Here is a 20,762-nt window from a genome sequence, read left to right as displayed (position 1 = left end):
TATGTATGTGAATGTATATATACATATATATTCATGTATGTGTATGTATACACACGCATATATACATATATATACGTATATGTGTATATATGTGTGTGTATACATACACATACATGAATCAAAAGGAAAATACATTTATAATACTGTAATATATTTATTAAAAAAAAGCTGCATAGAAGTGGAGTTCAAATCCATGTAGTTCAAGGAATCAATTATAAAATTAAAAAATTTCCCTCCCTTTTTCTTGCTGTATTTTACTTGCCAGTTGTAGTTTAGATTGAATTTGTGAATGACCCCTTGGGATTTTGCTTATAACTACATCACATTTATAGGTTAATTTGGAGGTCATGATATCCTTACAATATTGAGTCATTGCAGACGATAACAGCATTTATTTGGATATTCTCTTATGTATTTCCATTGGTTTTCTTCATGAAGATCTTATGTATTTTTGCTAAACTTTTTTCTAGTACTTTAAGCATTTTTTTGTTTCTGTTGTAATTGGAACCTGTTGTCAACTTCCTATTTATAGCAGTTTTTGATTTTCTGTATTTATCTGCTTGGATAGGCATTAATTTTCTTCAACTTTCTAGATACATTTCTCCAAAATTTTTTAAATTCAACAAATGTTTATTGAGTCCCTGTCATGTGCTAGATAATTGTTTCAGGTACTTCTCTAAATTTTTAGGTAACTTATTTTAAGGCATTGATGAACTTTCCCAAATTATTGCAGCCTTGGACAGGAAATTATTTACTCACAGTGCTAAGGACTCAGTTAAATGGCTATGATTTAGTGCTCATTTTGATGCTGTCATTGTTTAACCTGTCCAATATAAATAAATCTTTAACTCTTTATATATTTATCTAATGGTTCTGAGTTTCAGACCACATTTTATAGCATCTTACTGAGTTTGCCAAAAGTACTTTTTCTTTACAAAAATCTTTGTCATACTGTTATCAGAGGAAATTAGCTTAAACAACATGATTTAATTATGAAGGAAAAAAAAACCACACACAAATGATGAGACAATGTCTTGTATGTTATGAATAAGGACAGTGCTTTTTATTAGGCATGGCCTTGGACTTATTTTCCTAATGTGCATGGTCCTAACTGTCTGTAGAGAAGCAGACAGAGGTCTAAAGGGAAATGCAATCAATTAACTTTAAAACAAAATTTTAATTTGATTAGTAAAATGATATCTATATTTTAAAATTGGAAAATGTGGAAAAGATGGAAAGAAATGAAATCACCTGTAGTTTCATTATCCATTCACAATTGTTTTTTATATGTTGATGCGTTTTCAGTCAGTTGACTTGCTACAGTTAAAAAAAAAATCAAGCTGCAGGGGTGCCTGGGTGGCTCAGTCGGTTAAGCGTCCTACTCTTGGTTTCGGCTCAGGTCATGATGTCACGGTTCAGGGATTGGAGCCCTACATCGGGCTCTGAGCTGGCAGCACAGAGCCTGCTTGGGATTCTGTCTCTCAGCCCCGCCTGCACTTGTGCTGTCTCTGTCTCTCTCAAAAATAAATAAGTAAAAAGAAATTAAAAAATCAAAGTGTAAGGTAAAACATATTTTTTCACATTCCTGTGATATAAAACCCTCTATATTATGAGGCTTTTGATGGTTATATGATATTTAATTAAGTGGGTATATTGTAGTTTGGGTAGCCTTTACTTAGAAATAGTATTTTTACATTGCTTCTAATTCATTACTGTTTTGTTTTTTTTTTTAAAGTTTGTTTATTTATTTTGAAAGGCAGCATGAACTGGGGAGGGCCAGAGAGAGAGGGAGTCACAGAATCCCAAGCAGGCTCCACACTGAGCCGTCGCGGGGCTGGAACGCATGAAACCGTGAGATCATGTCCTGAGCCGAAACCAAGTGTCACTTAACTGACTGAGCCACCCAGCTGCCCCTAATTCATCACTGTTAAAATAATGCTGTGGAGAACAATTTTGTACATAAAAACTTCCTATATTTAAAATTTCCCTACAACAAGGGTTATTTATTGTAAAAACAGTTTAGAATTGTGGAAAGTGAAAGTGTTCCCCTTATTCCTTCCAGTTTCTACTCAGTAGTGGCTACTGTTAACAATTTAGTGTGTATTTTATTTTTTTAAAAAAAGCTTACCCTACATACTGTTTTAAAAAAATTTAGCGCTATATTGCGGACATTTTTCCCTTGTCAGTCCACACAGAAGTACCTTGACATTGCTGCATCCTTGAGATTCCTTTAACCACTCTCCTACTTCTGGCATTTATTTGGAGTTAGGTGTCTGTGATTTTTTTTTTTTCGATTTCTGAATATCTCTAGGATAGTTATAATAATAGCTAAGATTCAGTAAGCGTTTACTCCATGCAGTAGATGAGGATTATCTCATTTGATTCTCATTGTTACATTTGTGTGGGTGGGTGCACAGTTCCTATTTGGTCACTTTTCCATCCCAGCCCATAGGGAAGGTGGAACTTTAGTTCAAACTTCCTTGCCTCTTAAGGGAAGAATCATTACAGGGGAAAAACATCCTTATTCTTCTCAGGAGGAAGAATTCCCCACCTGATGGCCGGTATGGGACATTTGTGCCAGAAGGAGGTGTGGGTTTTATCCTTCCTCTTTCACTTCCTATGCCCAGGACTAGCAGGCCAGTACGAGCAGCACCCTTGGACTGGCCTTTTAAAGGTAGATCTGACCATTCTCTTAGTTCTATATAATCCCTACATCTGGGTTGAGGACTGGCTGGGGAGTCTGTTCTGCAGACCCAAGTATCTTTTCCTACCAGACATGTCCTACTATGGACATCTCAAGGCCTGGGTCTTTGTTATATAGATTTAGGGGCCCCATTTTGACTTTCTATCGAAAGTCATTTATCCTGTCTTTGCAATAGGAATTATTAGAGATTGTCCAGCCATTAAAAAATCAGAACATAATTTCTGAACTTTATTGAGGTATAACCTGTATACAGTAAAACACAATCAAGATAGAAAATACTTCTGTCATCTCAAAAAATTACTTCATGCTGCTTTGGTGTCCCTTTCACTCAGGCAACCACTGATTGATTTAAAAAAATTTTTTTTAAGTTTATTTCTTTATTTTGAGAGAGAGAGAGAGAGAATGCAAACAGGGGCAGGGGCAGGGGCGGAAGGAGAGGGAGAGGGAGAGAGAGAGTCCCAAGCAGGCTCCTCACTGTGCAGAGCCTGATGCAGGGCTTGATCTCACAAAGTGGTAAGATCATGACCTGAGCCAAAATCAAGAGTCGGACGCTTGACTGACTGAGCCACCCAGGAGCCCCTGATGGATCTTTTTTTGTTGTTGTTACTCCGGATTAATTTTGCCTTTTCTAGAATTTCATCCAAATATGAGATGAATTTTACATAATGTAGGATGAACTCTTATTTTGTGTCTGGCTTCTTTTACTCATCATTTTGTTTTTGAAGTTTACTCATGTTGTTGCATATGTACCTGTAGTTAGTTTCTTTTTAATTGCTAGGTAGTATTCCATTATATGGATATATCACAGTTTTTTTATCCATTCATGTGTTGGTAGGCATTTGTGTTATTTCCAATTTTTGGCTATTGTGAATAAAGCTGTGAATATCTGTGTATAAGTGTAGCTATGTTTTCTTTTTTCTTGACTAAAATCTAGGCACATACCTGCTGGGTCACATTAATTTTATAAGAAACTATATTATGTCTTTGCCAGTATTTAATGTTGTCAGCCTTTTACATTTTTCTTTGGTGTTTCCCAAAAAGACCAAAATGGGAACTTGCTTTTTTTCTTTTTCAGTATAAAGGGATGTCAGGAGGTTCATTTATGTGAATAGTTACTGGTCTGAAATGGATAAGGTAAAAGTATCCCTACAGGCTCTTTGAGAGATAACTATAGGACATACTAGTTTAATTGATTCCTACCCCATCACTTTCAGGCCCATGTGACTTCAAAATTTTAACAGAAATTATTATTATAGGAGTTGATAGCACGGAGTGAATCCATAGGCCTGAAGACAGGTATTACTGATGGCCTTTCTCACCTTATTCTAGACTAGCAATGTCCAATGAAACTTTCTGTGGTGATAGCTATGAGCCACATATGGCACTTGAAATGTGGCTAATGCAACTGAAGAACTGAATTTAAACAAAAAAATTTTTTAAAAATATTTGTTAATTATTTTGAGAGTGAGAGAGACAGAGTGCAAGTGGGGAAGGGGCAGAGAGCAAGGGAGACACAGAATCCGAAGCAGGCTCCAGGCTCCGAGCTGTCAGCACAGAGCCCGACATGGGGCTGGAACCCACACACTGCGAGATTATGACCTGAGCCGAAGTCGGACGCCCAACCGACTGAGCCACTCAGGCGCCCCAAACTGAATTTTGAACTTTAATTAATTTTAATTTTGATAGTCATATTTGCCTAGTGGTGCTTTATTGGACAGTGCAGTTCTTAAAATGTTATTTTTCAGCAAAGGTCACTGACAAAAAATAATTGAGTAAGACTTGTCAGCTGAGTCCACTGGCTAAATTCATATTTTCTGTCCTACCTCCCTTTCCCGTGGGGGATTCGTGTGTCTCTAGAGAGATGTAGCCAAGGCCTCGAGTACCACAAAGGAAGAACCAGTGGATTCAGGAGTGTTGCAGGTAGTTAGGGTAGGGGTGGTTATTTGGTAAGGAGCTCTTCTAGTTAGGTACTATGCTCTGTGTTTTTTTATGTTTATTTTACCCTCCTAAATTCTTTGGAAGACAATAAAGCCTATATTTGAGTAATCTAATTTTTAAAGTGGACCTTTGGACAAAAGTATACTGTTTAAATTTGAAAACTGTATAATGTTGCAGAGAGGAGTCCTGATTAAATCCTCCCAGTTTTTTTTTGATTAAGAGAAGCAAATTCTCTTTCTACACTTTAAAGGCTTTCAAGTAATGATATAATTACTTCTAAGGTTTCCATTAAGGATTTAAGATTTTTATTCTTTTGAGTAGCAGAGTTAATAATTTTTTTACATTTCAATTATTAGTGAAAGCATTTTACAGCATTTAGATGGTTAAATGTAGTCACTCAGATAACTGAATTTATATAAAATTGCCTATCCGTGTAGTATTTTTCATTTCATAAGAGCTGTGCAGCTGTAGTGGCTGAGTTTTTATTTGTTTCCTAGAGGCAAGGTCAATGTTAGAAAAATTGTGGAATTTTCCCCTGGCATTACTGTGGTAAGTAAACAACTACTATTTATAGGAATTTATATTTTGATGAAAAATGAGGTACCCTGCTTGGCTTATCATAAGAACACAGATGCTTCTAGATTCCAGTAGGGAGGCCTTTTGCTCACAGCATCTGTTGTAGTTGGCCAGCCAGATGACTTCCACTGAGTTTTTCACTTTTTTTTTTCAAGGACACCACCTCTTTGATAGCTAAATACATTTACAAATGAAAAGGTTAACTTAATGTTTTGTAAATTTATTATTACTGTGGCTATATCAGTTCTGTGCAATTTTGAACTATTAGATAATTAGATCACTTCCTAAATAACCTTGAAATGTCCTTTGAATACATGTCCTTTGAACTGTTTATTCTGCAGTTAGGTAGATTTGTATTGATCTATAAGTTCATTTATTCAGCAGGTGTTTGATGAGCACTCTACCAAGCCCTGTGCTAGCTCTGGGGAACCACAGATGTAAGCAGGATATAATCTGAGTCCTTGAGAAGCTTCCTGTCTTGTATGCAATGCAAACATGTAAACAGACCATGGAAATACAGTCAGATACTTTCATTTGAAGTTTATTATATCAGTCTAATGGGGAGGGGAAGGTGTCTGGGAAGGTCTTCTAGAAAAAGTAATGTCTGAGCTGAGAATTGTTGAAACAAACAGGAGTTTAGTTAGGCAAGAGGCTCGGCATTAGGGGAGAGAGAAGAATATAAAAGGAAGAAGCTTATAGGTGAGAGAGACCCTAGGATGGGTGGGAAACTAAAAAAGTTTGGTACGCTTTTGTCAGGTATCTGGTCACACTGACTATGGGCAAAAATACAGTCTCATTCAGAAAGCAAAGTTATGACCCAGGCTTTATTCTCTCATGTTCTAAATATTAATGATTTCCAAATATTTTATGAATCCCATAAGAAAAACATCTTTGGTCATGTATCTGCAATATATTTACGTATTTATTTATAAATGATATACTCAGTTTATATACATGGTAAAGTATATACGAAAAGATAAAAAGGAGGAACTAAAGGTGAAAAATATTCTTTATTTTATTAAAAAATACAGAAAACCAATTGCTGCTTCATTGTTCTTTAAAATCTTGGCTTGATATCTTATGATACACCTATTCAGAGGTCTATTTCTAACTGCAGTTGAATTTGATATGTGAATTATCTGTAGATCCTTCTGGTGCACGTAACCCACTTTAGGGACCACTGCTCTAAACGATTGGCATAAGTGTATTGAAACTAGCCTTTTAGTTAAAACAGAAGCAAAGCAAAAGGTAGTTTATTTTGCCCTATACATTTTTGAGAGACAAATTTAAAGAAGAATCAGCTTTGGCTTGAGGTTTGAAGAATGAGCACTTGAGTCATAAACTATGTGTCATGACTAAAAGGGTCATATTTCACTAACTAGGAAATCCAAGAGAACGGTGGAAGAGTTATTGGTTAAGTACATTATGTGAAGGAATGTTTTGCTAGTAGCTGTTAATCAAAAATATTACTTGCTGTTTTGAAAAAATATGCCTTTCAGTTACCTTTGTTGGGAGATATTTAGAAGATGGCTTTTCTTAATCCATAGGAGATGTGGTCCATGCCACTTGGGATCTCTTATAAAAAGATACTCTTTCGGGGCGCCTGGGTGGCTCAGTCGGCTAAGCGTCCGACTTCGGCTCAGGTCATGATCTCGCGGTTCGTGAGTTCAAGCCCCGTGTCGGGCTCTGTGCTGACAGCTCAGAGCCTGGAGCCTGTTTCAGATTCTGTGTCTTCCTCTCTCTCTCTGACTCTCCCCTGTTCATGCTCTGTCTCTCTCTCTGTCTCAAAAATAAATAAATGTTAAAAAAAATTAAAAAAAAAAAGATACTCTTTCATTATACACTTGATTAAACGTACTGAATTTACTTCATTGCATTTGAATCACTCAAAATTCTTTTCATCAGAAGAGTTGGAAAACCAAATCAAAAGAGCTTGAGTAAAAAAAAAAGTATTTGTTGGTACATAACCAACATAACCAATGCAGTACTGGTCTCAAGGGCTTTAACTTGGTTGTCAGATCTGTGTTTCAAAGTGTCTATTTGTTTCTTTGTCTCTGTTATCTTTGCTTTATCTGTAATAGTTTTACTGTCTTTTAGAGCAGAAATTTGACCACCGTGCAGTGGTGAGGCAGGGGAGAGTGTCCTTCTGGCACATGTCTATAAATCCTATGAATGGGATAGGACTCTATGTGATTGCACGTGTGCTGTGATTGGCAGGCCCACAAAAGCCTATATGGAAGGGGGAAGGAACAGTTTCCCAAAGGAAGGGTTTGCTGTGATCACAGAGGAAGGAATGCAGGGAGTCCATAACAATAGGTATTTACTACAGGTGATGAGGAATAGAGGACAGGAGGCATAAATTATTCTTTAAGGTTATAAAAGATGACTTAATTTTCTTTTCCTAATCATTGCTTTTTGTAGAGTATGCAAGCTGCAAGATGCCCTACAGATGAATTATCTTTAACCAATTGTGCAGTTGTGAATGAAAAGGATTTCCAGCCTGGCCAGTGAGTATCTAACTGTTTTTTTCCAACCTGCCAAGTGGTATTTTGGAAACTTTTAGAGAGCACTTGTGTTTTAGGAAACTCGAAAATAATTTTTTTATTCCTCTTGCTAAGTTGGAAAATGGAAAAGATGAGAGTTATGCATTTTAGTCTTCTTTTTTTTTTTTTTTAACATTTATTCATTTCTTTTTTTGAGAGAGAGTGCACACGTGAGCGAGCAGGGGAGGGGCAGAAAGAGAGACACACACACTCTGAGCTGTCAGCACAGAGCCCGATGCGGGGCTCAAACTTGCAAACTGTGAGATCATGACCTGGGCTGAAGTCGGCTGCTTAAACAACCGAGCCACCCAGGTGCCCCTACTGTGTTAAACTTTGATTAATATGTTTTTAAAATTATACATAGCTTTTTATACGTAGCTTTTATTTTTATTAACTTTGTTAGCAGAACTAAACATACTAGTTGTATGAATCATATATAGCATAGTCTTTAGGTTTTTGGCTCTGCAGTCAGATTGTCTGAGTTTGGATGCTCTGCCAGTTGCAAACTGGGTGACCCTGGATAACTTATTTATCATTTCTGAGCCTCTGTGTCCTAATCTGTGAAATGGAGATGATGATCGTATCTTCCTCAGGGTAGTTGTGAAGATTGACTTATATAGATAAAGCGTTTAGAATAGTGCTTAGCACATTAATAAACCTCCATAACTATTAGCTCTTTCGATAATTACTACTGTGATGATCTAAGAAATGAACATTGGAAGATGCACAACAAATATTTTTAAATATTTTTTATAAGTATTTTTTTGTTGTCATTTATTTTAACTAATTCGCATCATCCACTGCCAGAACTTCTAAAAACTCTGCTACCAAGTTCAGTGCCATCCATATGCTTCTGAGGCTGATAGAGGTATGGAGATAAAGGATCCCTACCAGAAGGCAGACTGGGGAAATAAGGAACAACAAGGCAGGATTTTAACTGAGCCCTTTTTTTTAAAGCTATCTATAAAATACATGAGTTTTACAAAGTTAGAATTGCCAGTTATCTGTAGTTTTCAGTTTCAGAGTAAGGGGCTGAATGATTGCAGTAATATTGTTTCTTGCCCTAAAAATTCTATGATGCTAAGTTGAGCACAGAACTTTCTCTGTATAAACTGGGGTATAGATAATTAGTGTGAGAATTTGTTTATGGACTTTTCTTACATATGTCAAATGTTCGCTGTACTCATGATGGAGCTTACTTGAAATACAGCGCTTATAAAGAACTTGTGTTCTAGTGTATAGAAATACTAACCATTAATATTTAGAAAGTCATAGCATTCTAAAAGATGATTTTTAAAAAGATAGTGCTGTTGCAAGATAGAGTTTAAAGGTTTTATTACACACACAGTCCTTGGCAATTTCTCTGCGTAGGAGGTTAGCATGAGATGACTATATTTTATCTGTTCATGGGTAACTCCTGAGCAGAGTGAATTAGCAAAAGATGCTTTGAAATAATAAATATTGATATCTATATGAAAGTTGATGTATTTTGTGACAATTCCTTGTTTTTACCATCTTTTTAATTTTATAGGTTGTTACTGTTTCAACTGTTATGAGAGCCTACAGAGATTTAATGATTAGTCCTAAAACTAACTCTTTTTGGGTTGTTGTATCCTGGTTCTTCTATCTTTGGTTCTCCTCCTTTTATTCTATTTGATGTGAAATAGAGGCACCTGGGTGGCTCAGTTGGGTAAATGTCTGGCTCTTGGTTTCGGCTCAGGTCATGATCTCATGGTTGGTGGGTTCGAGCCCCATGTCAGGCTCTGTGCTGACAGTATGGAGCCTGCTTGGGATGCTCTCGCTCTCTGCCCCTTCCCTCCCTCAAAATAAATAAACCTAAAAAAAAAAAAAAAAAGTGAAATAATTCTCAGGAGAGGAATTTCTTCTAATTTTTACTTGAAATCAAAGATTCTAAATCATTATCTTCAGTTTTATGTAAATTGGAAATGATATTTTGGATGGTATGTATGCTCTTGAACTTGGTCCCGATTGTGCTTGATGTGTGCTTGTACCGAGGTACCCCTTCTGCCTGGAAAAAATTTTGAATTGCTGACAGTGTTTAGAAATGAAATTTGTGGTTCTCTTCCTTCAGGACTCTCAAACACTCTGCCACGTTTCCACCTGGTACTCATGAAGCATCAGTTGTTGGAAACGAACACATACACAGGAGTTAATGTTTTTATTTCCTTTGACATGGAGTATTAACTATGTTTCCGTCTTTTAGGCATGTGATTGTGAGGACTTCTCCCAACCACAGGTATATATTTACACTGAGGACCCACCCATCAGTGGTTCCAGGGAGCATCGCATTCAGCTTACCTCAGGTAACCCACATGCTAGTTTATTCTCTTCCATTCTGAAAAGTCCTAGAAGAATCAATTCGTTTCAAGCAAGCATCTTCCTATAACTGTATTGATTCATATTGAAGAAAAACATCTAGGTGTTTATATAAGGAATTTAAAGATGCATTCTTAATTGCCCATTTCTACTATACCTTCCTTTTATTGCCTTGATTTTTTTTTCCTAATTAAAAAAAATTCTGTGCTAATATCAGGTAGCTATCAGATTAAGTCTCAGGTTATTTCAGTGTTAACTTGCAGGGTAAGAAAATATATTAAAATAACATTTACTGGGGCGCCTGGGTGGCTCAGTCGGTTAAACATCCAACTTCGGCTCAGGTCATGATCTTGCGGTTTGTGAGTTCGAGCTCCGTGTCGGGCTCTGTGCTGACCGCTCAGAGCCTGGAGCCTGCTTCCAATTCTGTGTCTCCCTCTCTCTCTGCCCCTCCCCTGTTCACGCTCTGTCTCTCAATAATAAATAAACATTAACAAAAAATTTAAGAAGATAAATAACATTTACTTGTACAATTGACATCTAATGATAGTGATTTTAAAATGCAGCGATGTTGGGGTGCCTGGGTGGCTTACTCGGTTAAGTGTCTGACTTCAGCTGAGGTCATGATCTTGCGTTTCATGGGTTTGAGCCTCATATCAGGCTCTGTGCTGACAGCTCCTAGCCTCAAGCCTGCTTCAGATTCTGTGTCTCCCTCTCTCTGTGGCCCTCCCCTGCTTGTGCTCTGTCTCTCTCTCTCTCTCTTTCAAATATAAATAAATATTAAAAGAATTAAAAAAGAAAATGCAATGATGTCACACTAATGAATGTGATATGAGTAGTTATCTCAAATTACAGTGTTTTTAAAGCTTTTTATTTATTTTGAGAGACAGAGTGCGTGTGTGCACATGTGAGGGAGAGTGGGGGAGGGGCAGAGAGTGAGGGAGAGAGAGAATCCTGAGCAGGTTCCACGTTGTCAGCACAGAGCCCAGTGCGGGGTTCAGTCTCACAAACTGTGAGATCATGATCTGAGCTGAAACCAAGAGCCAGATGCTTAATCGACTGAGCCACCCAGGCACCCCTCAAATTGCAATTTAACTTGCTGGGCTTTATAATGAGTGGAAGGATTATGATTACATTTATAACTGTTGGTGGATTCTGTGGTGGGAAAACTGGCTAGCATTGTCCACAGGCACCTAATACATAGTTGAGGAGCACTGCAGGTACTAGTCTGTGTCCTTTTCTACCTTATCGTCTTACTCATGCTGCTGATCCCATAGTCCTCAGCAATGTAATAGAACCCTGATGTCCTTCCAGTATGTTCGTAAGCAGTGATTTACTACCCTGGAGGTTGAAGGAAAGAGATTAAACACTCTTTAGGGATCTGTTAAAGATCTCTTGAAGCTCTGAAAGATTATGGGAGATCTTTACTATTCCCCTTTTCTCTGTTTGAATGCCTCTTTATTATCAGGACTACTTTCCACATTTGTTTCTATACATAAGATGTTTGGGATATTTTAGAGTTTGCCAGCTTTTGCAGAGCTGGGATTTTGGTGGTCAGAAATATGGTTTTTGATTATTTCTTCTTGTTTCTCTGCTTTTTTTAAAAAAAAATTACCCTAATACTTACTGTAGGCCAGGTACTATACTAATGCATAATTGCATATTTTAGCTCATTTAATTCTCAAAATAACCCCATATGATAAATACCATTACTGTCATCCTTTGAGTCTGTCTTTGGGATTGAAGTCCAGAACCTAATTGGCTGCTTGGTGACACCAAGTCTGGACTTGCTCAGCATTCTGCTCAATTCTTCATCGGCTGGAAGCAAGATGGGATGTGACGGAAGAGAGCATGAAGGGCAGAGGAGGGAGAAGGAGCCTGCGATGAGGGAGCTGGAGGGAAAGCAAGTGCTGCACATGTTCACAATGCAGCATCTTCACAGTCCACCCCCAAATCCACGCTGTTTGATGAGTAGACAAAATGTGGATTTTTGGCCAAAAGTTATTTTTCTCGCTGTTCTTTGGAGCGTTATCAGTAGTGACTAATTTTGAATCCATACCAAGCCAGTCCTAAATTCCTGCCTAAATGCAGTCTGGCCTGCCTTCGTACATTCTTGCCATTGCAACCAGTCTGGACCTGGGAGAGGCTAAAGTCTACTTGCAAATGCCTGAAAATCCTTTGGCTAGTACAAAGAGTAGTCAGGAGCATCTAATGATTGGAATCCCTGCTTGGGTTTCAGGAGAGATTAGCTGACCAGTTTTAATTTAGTTTTCATGAATTGAGTGTCTTTCTTTTTGAGATATCCTAAGAAACAGTGTAAGTAACCATAGTATGTTTAGAACACTGAAATATCTGATACTATGAAGGCCTTCAGGAGCAGTATAGTGCGCAAAGGAGCTTCCTACTCAATGAGGCCAGTTTTATTGTACAAAGGCAAGCTTTGTATGTTTTTGAATAGATGTTCAGATATAAAGTATAGCATATAAATATGTTTCCTGGGGCTGCTGTAGCAAAGTACCACAGAGTGGGAGGCTTAAATTTATTCTCTTGCAGTTTGGGAGTCTAGAAGAATGAAATCAAATTGTCAACAGGGCTGTGCTCTGTCCAAAGGCCTTACAGAAGAATCTGTTCCATGCTTAGTTTCTGGTGTTGCCAACAAACCTGGATATTGCTTGACTGGTAGATGTATCACTTGAGTCTGTTTCCATCGTCACATGACTTTCTCCCCATGTATCTGTCTGTCTCTTCTTATAAGGACACCAGGTCATATTGGTTTATGGTTTATCTTAATTTTATATGACCTTTTTTTTTTTTTTTAAAGTTTATTTATTTATTTTGAGAGAGGGGAGGGAGGGGCAGAGAGAGAGGGAAGAGAGAGAATTCCAAGCAGGTTCTGCACTGTCCGTGTGGGGCTCTAACTCACGAACCATGAGACCATGACCTGAGCCAAAATCAAGAGTCGTTTGCTTAACCGACTGAGCCACCCAGGTGCGCCTGACCTCATCTCAACTTGACTGTATCTCCACAAAGACACTTTTCCAGATATGGTTGTAATCGTATGTGCCAGGAGCTAAGACTCCAGCATATCTTTGTGGATCACAGTTCAACACACAACACTAAACCACGTTTTGATCTTTGAATGTGTTCCTATTACTGAAATTCATAGACATTCCCCTTTTCCTCATTTCTATAATTTTTATTGATTTGGTTTTAAGTGTCTTTTTTTTTTCTTTTATTTTATAGCGAAAGTGGGCTGGACTTTCTATTGGGCAAGAAATAGAAGGTAGGTAATTTTTTTTTTTTTTTTTTTTAGCTACCTGATGTGGATTTTCTTTCTGATTTTCTCATAGTTGTGGAAATCTGTAAAATTTTCTGTTGCTGGTCATCAGGGCCATTAAACGTTCATCCTGTTTATATTACTGGTTAGACATACGAGAATGGAAAGTGAATAGTTATGGTACTTACGTCTGCCTGAAAATTACAATCTAATGGGGGAGAGAATATCCACTTATTCACAGCTCACACAATGTGTACAGAGTAAATAAGTGCACAAGTGTTACCATTGGGACCTCTGTGTGAAAGTGCTAAGATGGAATGGGAGTGGATGAATTGATTGGAGGCTGAAAAATCAGCCAGAGAAATCTTTTTAGGCACTGGAGTTTTGAGCATGTTTATGAAGTAGGGGAAAAGCATTACATAGTAGAGATAAGGAAGAAAGGCTCTTAAGATGGGAAATAATATCAATAAAAGACATTGAGATGGGAGCAAGCAAATCATAGGCAGTGCTCAGGAAGTATGTGTGCCTGATTGAAAGGATTTACCTGAATGAATTGTATTAAGTGATGAAAACATGCAGTTAGTGGAGGGCCTAAAAGTACATACTAAAATTTTTGGATTTTAGTCAAAGACAATAGAGAGCTCCTGAAGATTTCTGAGTGAGTCCATCAAAATCCTAATTTTAGAAAAGATTCGGATGTCAGTGTGGAGTATAGTGAGGAATGGGGAGAATTCAGGAGTCAAGGAAAATAGCTTGGAGATTATCTGACTTGCCTAGAATTAAGTTGAATAGGCCTTTGTGGAATAAATTTTTTAAAAATCTAAGATATATTTAAGAGGAATAATTGGTATTATTTGATGGTTCCATTTTACTATATACTGAGATATGTTTTCTTTTATGTTTGTTTGGAAAGATAAATCAGATTAAGTTAAGGAGAAGAAAGAGTGGCAGTATTTAAGCAAACGGTATGCTTATTTTAATGAAGTGTGTATCTTATAATGAAGTTATCACAGTTCATTGGGGGAGGGCGTGGAAAGAAGGTTATGACCTCAGGAGGAAAAAAGGACTAAGCTACTTGTGGATCATAAGCCAAGGGACAAATAAGCAAATATTGGCATTGTCTCCTAGGCACTGTGTCAAAATTGGGAAAATGGACTATGAATCTTCTTGTCACCTAGTTTCATGTCAACTTCATGGGTACGGCAGGAGAAGGAGAGAAGAAGCCAAGAATACTTAAGTCAGCTTTTTTTCTGCTTGCTTTTAAAACCTAAAAAACTGGATATTTACAAAAAATTTGCAAAAATAAGAGAATTCCTATATACTATTTTTACCAGATTCACCAGTTACCATATTTTTAAAATTCATTTCCTTTCTTTCCCTACACACATGTGCGCACACACATTTCTTTTCTTAAGCATTTGGGATTAAATTGCAGAAATCATTCCTCTTTACATCTCATACTTTAGTGTATATTTCCTGAGGACAAAGATATGCTCTTACATTAATCAAATTCAGGAAATGAAACGTTAATGTAATTAAATGTTGAAACTTTAATCTCTAGTTCATATTTCAGTTTTGTTAATTGTCCCAGTGATTTCCTTTACAACATGTTTTTCCTTCTCAGCAGAGGATCCAGTTCGGGATCGTGTATTGTACTTGTTGTCATTTCTCTAATCTTTGGCTTTTATTTTTTTCCTTTCATGATGGTGATATTTTTGAAGAATACATTTATAGGATGCGTTATTGAAGTTTCAGTTATGTAAGATGGAGAAGTTCTGAAGATCTAATGTGTAGAAGGGTGACTGTAGTTAACAATGCTACGTGCATACTTAAACTTTGCCAAGTGGGTAGATCTTAAGCATTGTCATCACACATGCATGTGCACACACACGCAGAGAAAGAAAATGGTTCGTGTGCACTGAGAAGGAGGTATATTATGTTATTAGGGTTTATTGTCTGCTATATATCTGTAAGCTCTACTTTACTAATTATGCTGTTTAGATCTTCTGTATTCTTAATGGAATTACTTGCCCTGTATGGCACTGAAACTGGTGTGTTAAAATCTTAGTGTTCTTCTATTCTATTTTTCCTCGCATCTCCTGTAGTATCTACTTTACATAGTAGTTTCTGTGTTATTTGGTATGTAGATATTCATAACTGTTATATTTTTAATGTGAATTGTGGCTATTAGCATCATAAAGTATCCTTCTTCGTCTTGTTTAATGTGTTGTAAATTATACTTTGATGTCAGGATTACAAACCCTGCTTTCTTATTGTTTTTAATTTGCTCAGCATATCTTTGCCCATCTCTTTACTTTTAGGTTTTCTGAATCCCTGTGTTTTAGATGTGTCTGTAGTATACAGTACAGAGTTGGGTTTTGGTTTATGAGCTAATTTAAAAATCTTCTAATAGGTTTATTAAGCCCTTTCATAGTTATTGATATTACTGATATATTCAATCTCAGTTCTGTTATCTTCCATTTTAGTTGTGTTTCTCTATTTGGTATATCATCTTGGCTATTTTTAATTTTTTATTTTGGTATTTAGGAGTATTTATGTTTTTGTTTTAGTGACTACTTTTGCATTTATACCTCTCATAGTACCCTTGGTCCCCCCCCCCTTTTTTTTTCTTGACCTTTTCAAAAACTGTTCTGTCAGTTCTAAGTGATATCCTTTAACTCTCTTCTGTTGCCTGTATAGCAGTTAATGATCATTTTCTACCCCCCCTTCTCCTCCAATTTTGTTTGTTGCTTTCTTTTTAAATTTAAAATTTTTTTTAAGTAGAAGAAGGAAATTTTCTAAAATTGAGGTATAACTGACATATAACATTATATTAGTCTCAGGTATATAACATAGTGATTCAATAGTTGTATACGTTGCTAATGATCACTACAGTAAGTCTAGTTAACATCCATCATCATATATAGTTACAAAAACAGTTTTTTTCTTGTGATGGGAACTTTTAAGATATATTCTCTTAGCAACATTCAAATATGCAATTTAGTATTATGAACTATAGTCACCATGCTCTACATAGTAGTTGCTTTCTTTCTGCTTTGTCAGAGCATGATGTTTATATGCTATTCTTCCACACATGACCCCATACTTGTTTTAGTCTTAACTCTACAGTTAAGTCACTTAAATGATTATGATAGTCCTTTTGCCAGTTTCTACTTGGTTGTATAAAACCTGTGATCTAGTACATTCCTCTAGGAAGTATATATGTGTATAGGTGTTCATTAAGTTCTTGCATATTCAAACTGTTTTTCTATATCTTTGCTCTTTCAAATGCAGCTTGGCTTGCATAGACATAGAATTCTTGGCTTGTTTTCTTGAATTTCTTGAAAAGACTGATCACAATTGCCTTGCCTTGTATAATGCTCTTAAGAGGTCTGATGCCAGTCGAATTTTCTTACTTTTATAAGTAATTCAGTTTTTCTGCCTGGGAGCCCTGAGGACTCTTCTGTATTTAAAGTGTAATATTCTTATTAGGATATTCTAGGTCAATGACCAATGGATATAATGGGTCACTTCAATATGCAGATTTAAGTTTTTGTTTATTTCCAAAATTTTTCTTAGATTGTGGTTTTGAACATTAGTTCTGGTCCAGTTGTTTTGACTTTCTTCCTATGGGCTCTAATTATATGTATGTTAGTCCTTGTCTGCCTATCTTCCATTTCAACTACTTTCTCTTTGTTCTTTTAAAAGTCTTTCTTTCTTTTATTTTTATTTTCTTGGTTGTTTTCCTCTTCTTTCACTGCCTCTTACTAAATAGTAATTTGGATCTACTCTCCTATGGGCACTTTATAATTTATTATTCACTCTGAAATAGTTTTATCTTTTTCTTCAGTTTCTTTCCTGAGTTCCATAAACTCTCATTGCATTTCTTTTGTCTATTTGTGTTCTTACTTTTTAATCTTCTGATTTTAGATGTTTTGTTATTTTTCTAAGTACTTGTTTGAGGATATTTAATTCAGTTTAAAGTGTTACGCATATTTTTTTCTAGTTCATGGTTGATTTCTTTGGGGAAGACACTTCATCAGCTGAAATGCTGCCATATTTTGTTATATGTTATGTTTTCTTTTCATAGTAAACTTGTGGAGTTATTTTTTAAAATTTTTCATGGGAACTTCTTTTTATTTATTTTTTCCTTAGAGGGAACTGAAATATTGGGGTTATCTCTCTTTTGTAGATTTTATTTTATTTTATTTTTGAAATATTTATTTATTTTGAGAGAGAGAGAGAGTGGGGGAAGGGCAGAAAGAAAGGGAGAGAGAGAATTCCGAGCAGGCTCCACACTCAGCGCAGACCCTGACGTAGGGCCCAATCTCGCAACAATGAGATCATGACCTGAGCTGAAATCAAGAGTCAGACACTTAACAACTGAGCCACCTAGACACCCCTAAGATTTTATTTTTTAAAGTAATCTCTACTTTAGCCCCCCAACATGGGGCTTGAACTCACAACCCCGAGATTAAGAGTTGCATGCTCCACTGACTCAACCAGCCAGGTGCCCCAATATTGGGGATATCTTTAGGTGGCTTTTTTTTTCCCTTTGTGGAAATAGGATGAAGAATAAAATTTTTTGACTGGGGTAAAAATAAAGGAAATTACTTTAGATATGGGTAGCTGGTGGGGAGAGTTGCATAATTAGTGCTTTCCAAATTTGCCTGAGAGAAACATCTGGAGAGTTTGTTAAAAAAAAAAAAAAAAAAGATTCTCAGGCCCTTTCCTTGAGGAATCTGATTTCTGAATCTGTGTTTTTAACACTCATTGTTAAGTGGTTCCTCAGCCACATTTTGGGAGACACTGACAAGTGATTCTCTTTATTATAACCCCCTCACCTAAAGCAGGATGAGAAGCTGAAACAGTGAAGGAATTCAGCACTGAAGTGAAGTAGATCAGTGCATGAAACCAAGGTTCCTTATTTACAGACATTGGTAGAAATGAAAATGTATTAGTGAGAAAATGAGTGTGTATGTAGCTTAGGTTGCTTATTTCTTCAAACATATTTTTCTAAATACAGTTAAGAGAGCGCTTAAGTTTAACCTTTAATGTAGATACATTCCGTTGTGGAAAGGTATGGAAATTCAAGGTAATAAATCTTGATGAGTTGAGAAATGTATTTTGTGACTTAAATTATATTTAAAGCATTCTTCTGCTACCAGAAATGGTTGTCTTGATGGTAGAGTTATTCTTTTTTTTTTTTTTTAAATTTTGAGAGAGAGAGAGTATGTGTGCATGTGTGTGCAGGAGGGGCAGATAGAGAGGGAGAGAGAGAATCCCAAGCAGGGTCTGCACTAGCAGTACAGTCCGTTCTTTAAAAGGTGAATCAAACGGGGTACCTGTCTGTTTGGGTGTCTGACACTTGATTTCGGGTGAGGTCATGGTCTCACGGCACATGGGGTCAAGCTCCGCATAGGGCACTGTGCTGACAGTGCCTGCTTGTGACTCTCTTTCTCTCTCTCTTTCTCTTAATAAATAAATAAACATTTTTCTTAAAAGGTGACCCAAACAGATTTAATGGTCAAAATTATAAAACTGAATGATCAAGTGGGACTTAGGGGGGTAAGCTTGGGACAAGGAAGGGTTTGGAGGCTTGAGTGATGTAGATGATGTGGCCATAAAGGTAGAAAACTGATTCAGTGTAGTAGTGATGTGGGTACAGTTAGGGTAGGATGTGTGGTATGAAGGGGAGTGCTAATTCAAAGATTCTGGAACAGGAGTTTCTGTCTGTAGGGTGAGAATTTTTTGCAGTCAGGTCAGTGATTTTAGTGTGAAGGAATCTTCTAGAAGAATCATTTAGTCTTCTCTCCATCTGGAGATGCCGTATTTTAGGTATTACAGACTGATGTTCAATTAACATGTTTTTGACCATCATCATATACCTTTTTCATTGTAATGTTTATTCATTGTAACTGTTTATTCAAATACTGCCTATACATTCTTTGTTTATAAAAATAATTTTTATTAGTCTTTGACATTAAATTGCTATAAATCATAAAATAAGAAAACATTCTCAATCTTATGGTCCTTTGCTCGTGGATGCTTCAGGGCATCTGGCCCTTTGAGGCTGACAATGGTGCTGACCATGGTGCTGCCTGTGGCGCTGTCCATGGTACTGCCCACAGCATCTGAAATTCTAAGAGCTTGGTCTTTTCTATTTAGGAACACTAACCTTAAAGCATATTTGAAAAACTATAGTCAGTAATAATGATATTTTAATACACTTAAGTTTCTTGATATATAGATGATACACACTCATATATAAACACATGTGTGTATATGTATATACATGTACATGCATTATGTCATAGAATTGTTTTTCAGTCTTTATTTTTATTTATTTTTAATTAAAATTTTTTTTAATGTTTAATGTTTATTTTTGAGAGAGAGAGAGCACGAGCAAGGGAGGGGCAGAGAGAGAGAGGGACACACAGAATCTGAAGCAGGCTCCAGGATCTGAGCTGTCAACACAGAGCCTGACGTGGAGCTCGAACTCACGAATTGTGAGATCATGACCTGAGCCGAAGTCGGACACTTACCTGACTGAGCCACCCAGGCGCCCCTATTTTTGAGTCTTTAGTGCATGTAATGATGTCATATGGTATGAATCTTTCTGCAATATAGTTTTTTATTCAATATATATATTTTTAAGTTTATTTATTTTTGATACAGAGAGAGCACAAGTGGGAGAGGGGTAGAGAGAGAAGGAGAGAGCACAGAGCCTGATGTAGGGCTCAAACTCACGACCCATGAGATCATGACCTGAGCTGAAACCAAGAGTCGGACACTTAACTGACTAAGCCACCCAGGCCCCCTTCAATATTTTGTTTTAATAGCCATATTTATTAAATATACATCAAGTTTTTGTTTTGATTGCTGTCTGGTATTCCACATTATGAATATGCCACATTTTATTCATTATTTCCTTACTGATCACTGTTTTTTCAGTGTTGACTGTTGAAAATAATGGTGCAAGGAACCTCTCCATTTTTAGGCAAATGTTCAGGAGTCTTTAGGACAGACACCTGGAAATGGAATCGATGAATCAACTTATTCATTTTTACATTAACATTTCCTTCTATACTTATCTTCACTATGTGAGGAAACAATTAGGCTGTCTTGTTTATGAAAATTACTTAATGTATAACCTGTATTTTCTAGGAAATGTTAAGAAAGAACAAAACACTGAGAAGTAGAGGCAAGAAAGTATCTGAAACTTTCAGCTGAGATTTGGACTTACTCTTTGATCTTCAGTGAATTTTCTATTCCTTACTCTGGCTTTCTTAGTTATTTTGCTTTTGAAAATGTTTATCTTTAAAATATGTGTGTACCCCTTTACAACAGTGAGCCAGGATATAAAAATATGATTATGTAAGCAATTTCA

The 20,762-nt window shown here is 36.6% G+C and overlaps 1 protein-coding gene across 2 annotated transcripts in view; it reads left to right on the top strand.

Moving 5' to 3' along the window:
- The window catches only part of NSF (N-ethylmaleimide sensitive factor, vesicle fusing ATPase), a 146,425-nt gene that overhangs the window by 15,884 nt on the left and 109,779 nt on the right, over positions 1-20,762 (top strand). For both annotated transcript variants that reach the window (XM_042965732.1, XM_042965731.1), the window contains exons 2-4: positions 7,640-7,725; positions 9,986-10,085; positions 13,339-13,378. In XM_042965732.1, the coding sequence (XP_042821666.1) occupies positions 7,640-7,725; positions 9,986-10,085; positions 13,339-13,378 (226 nt within the window). The remainder of the gene's footprint in view (positions 1-7,639; positions 7,726-9,985; positions 10,086-13,338; positions 13,379-20,762) is intronic.

Source organism: Panthera tigris, chromosome E1 (genome assembly GCF_018350195.1).
Source record: "Panthera tigris isolate Pti1 chromosome E1, P.tigris_Pti1_mat1.1, whole genome shotgun sequence".
NCBI classification, from domain to species: domain Eukaryota; kingdom Metazoa; phylum Chordata; class Mammalia; order Carnivora; family Felidae; genus Panthera; species Panthera tigris.
The sequence above is the reverse complement of the archived record's forward strand: the minus strand, read 5'-3'. Positions and strand labels throughout refer to the sequence as shown.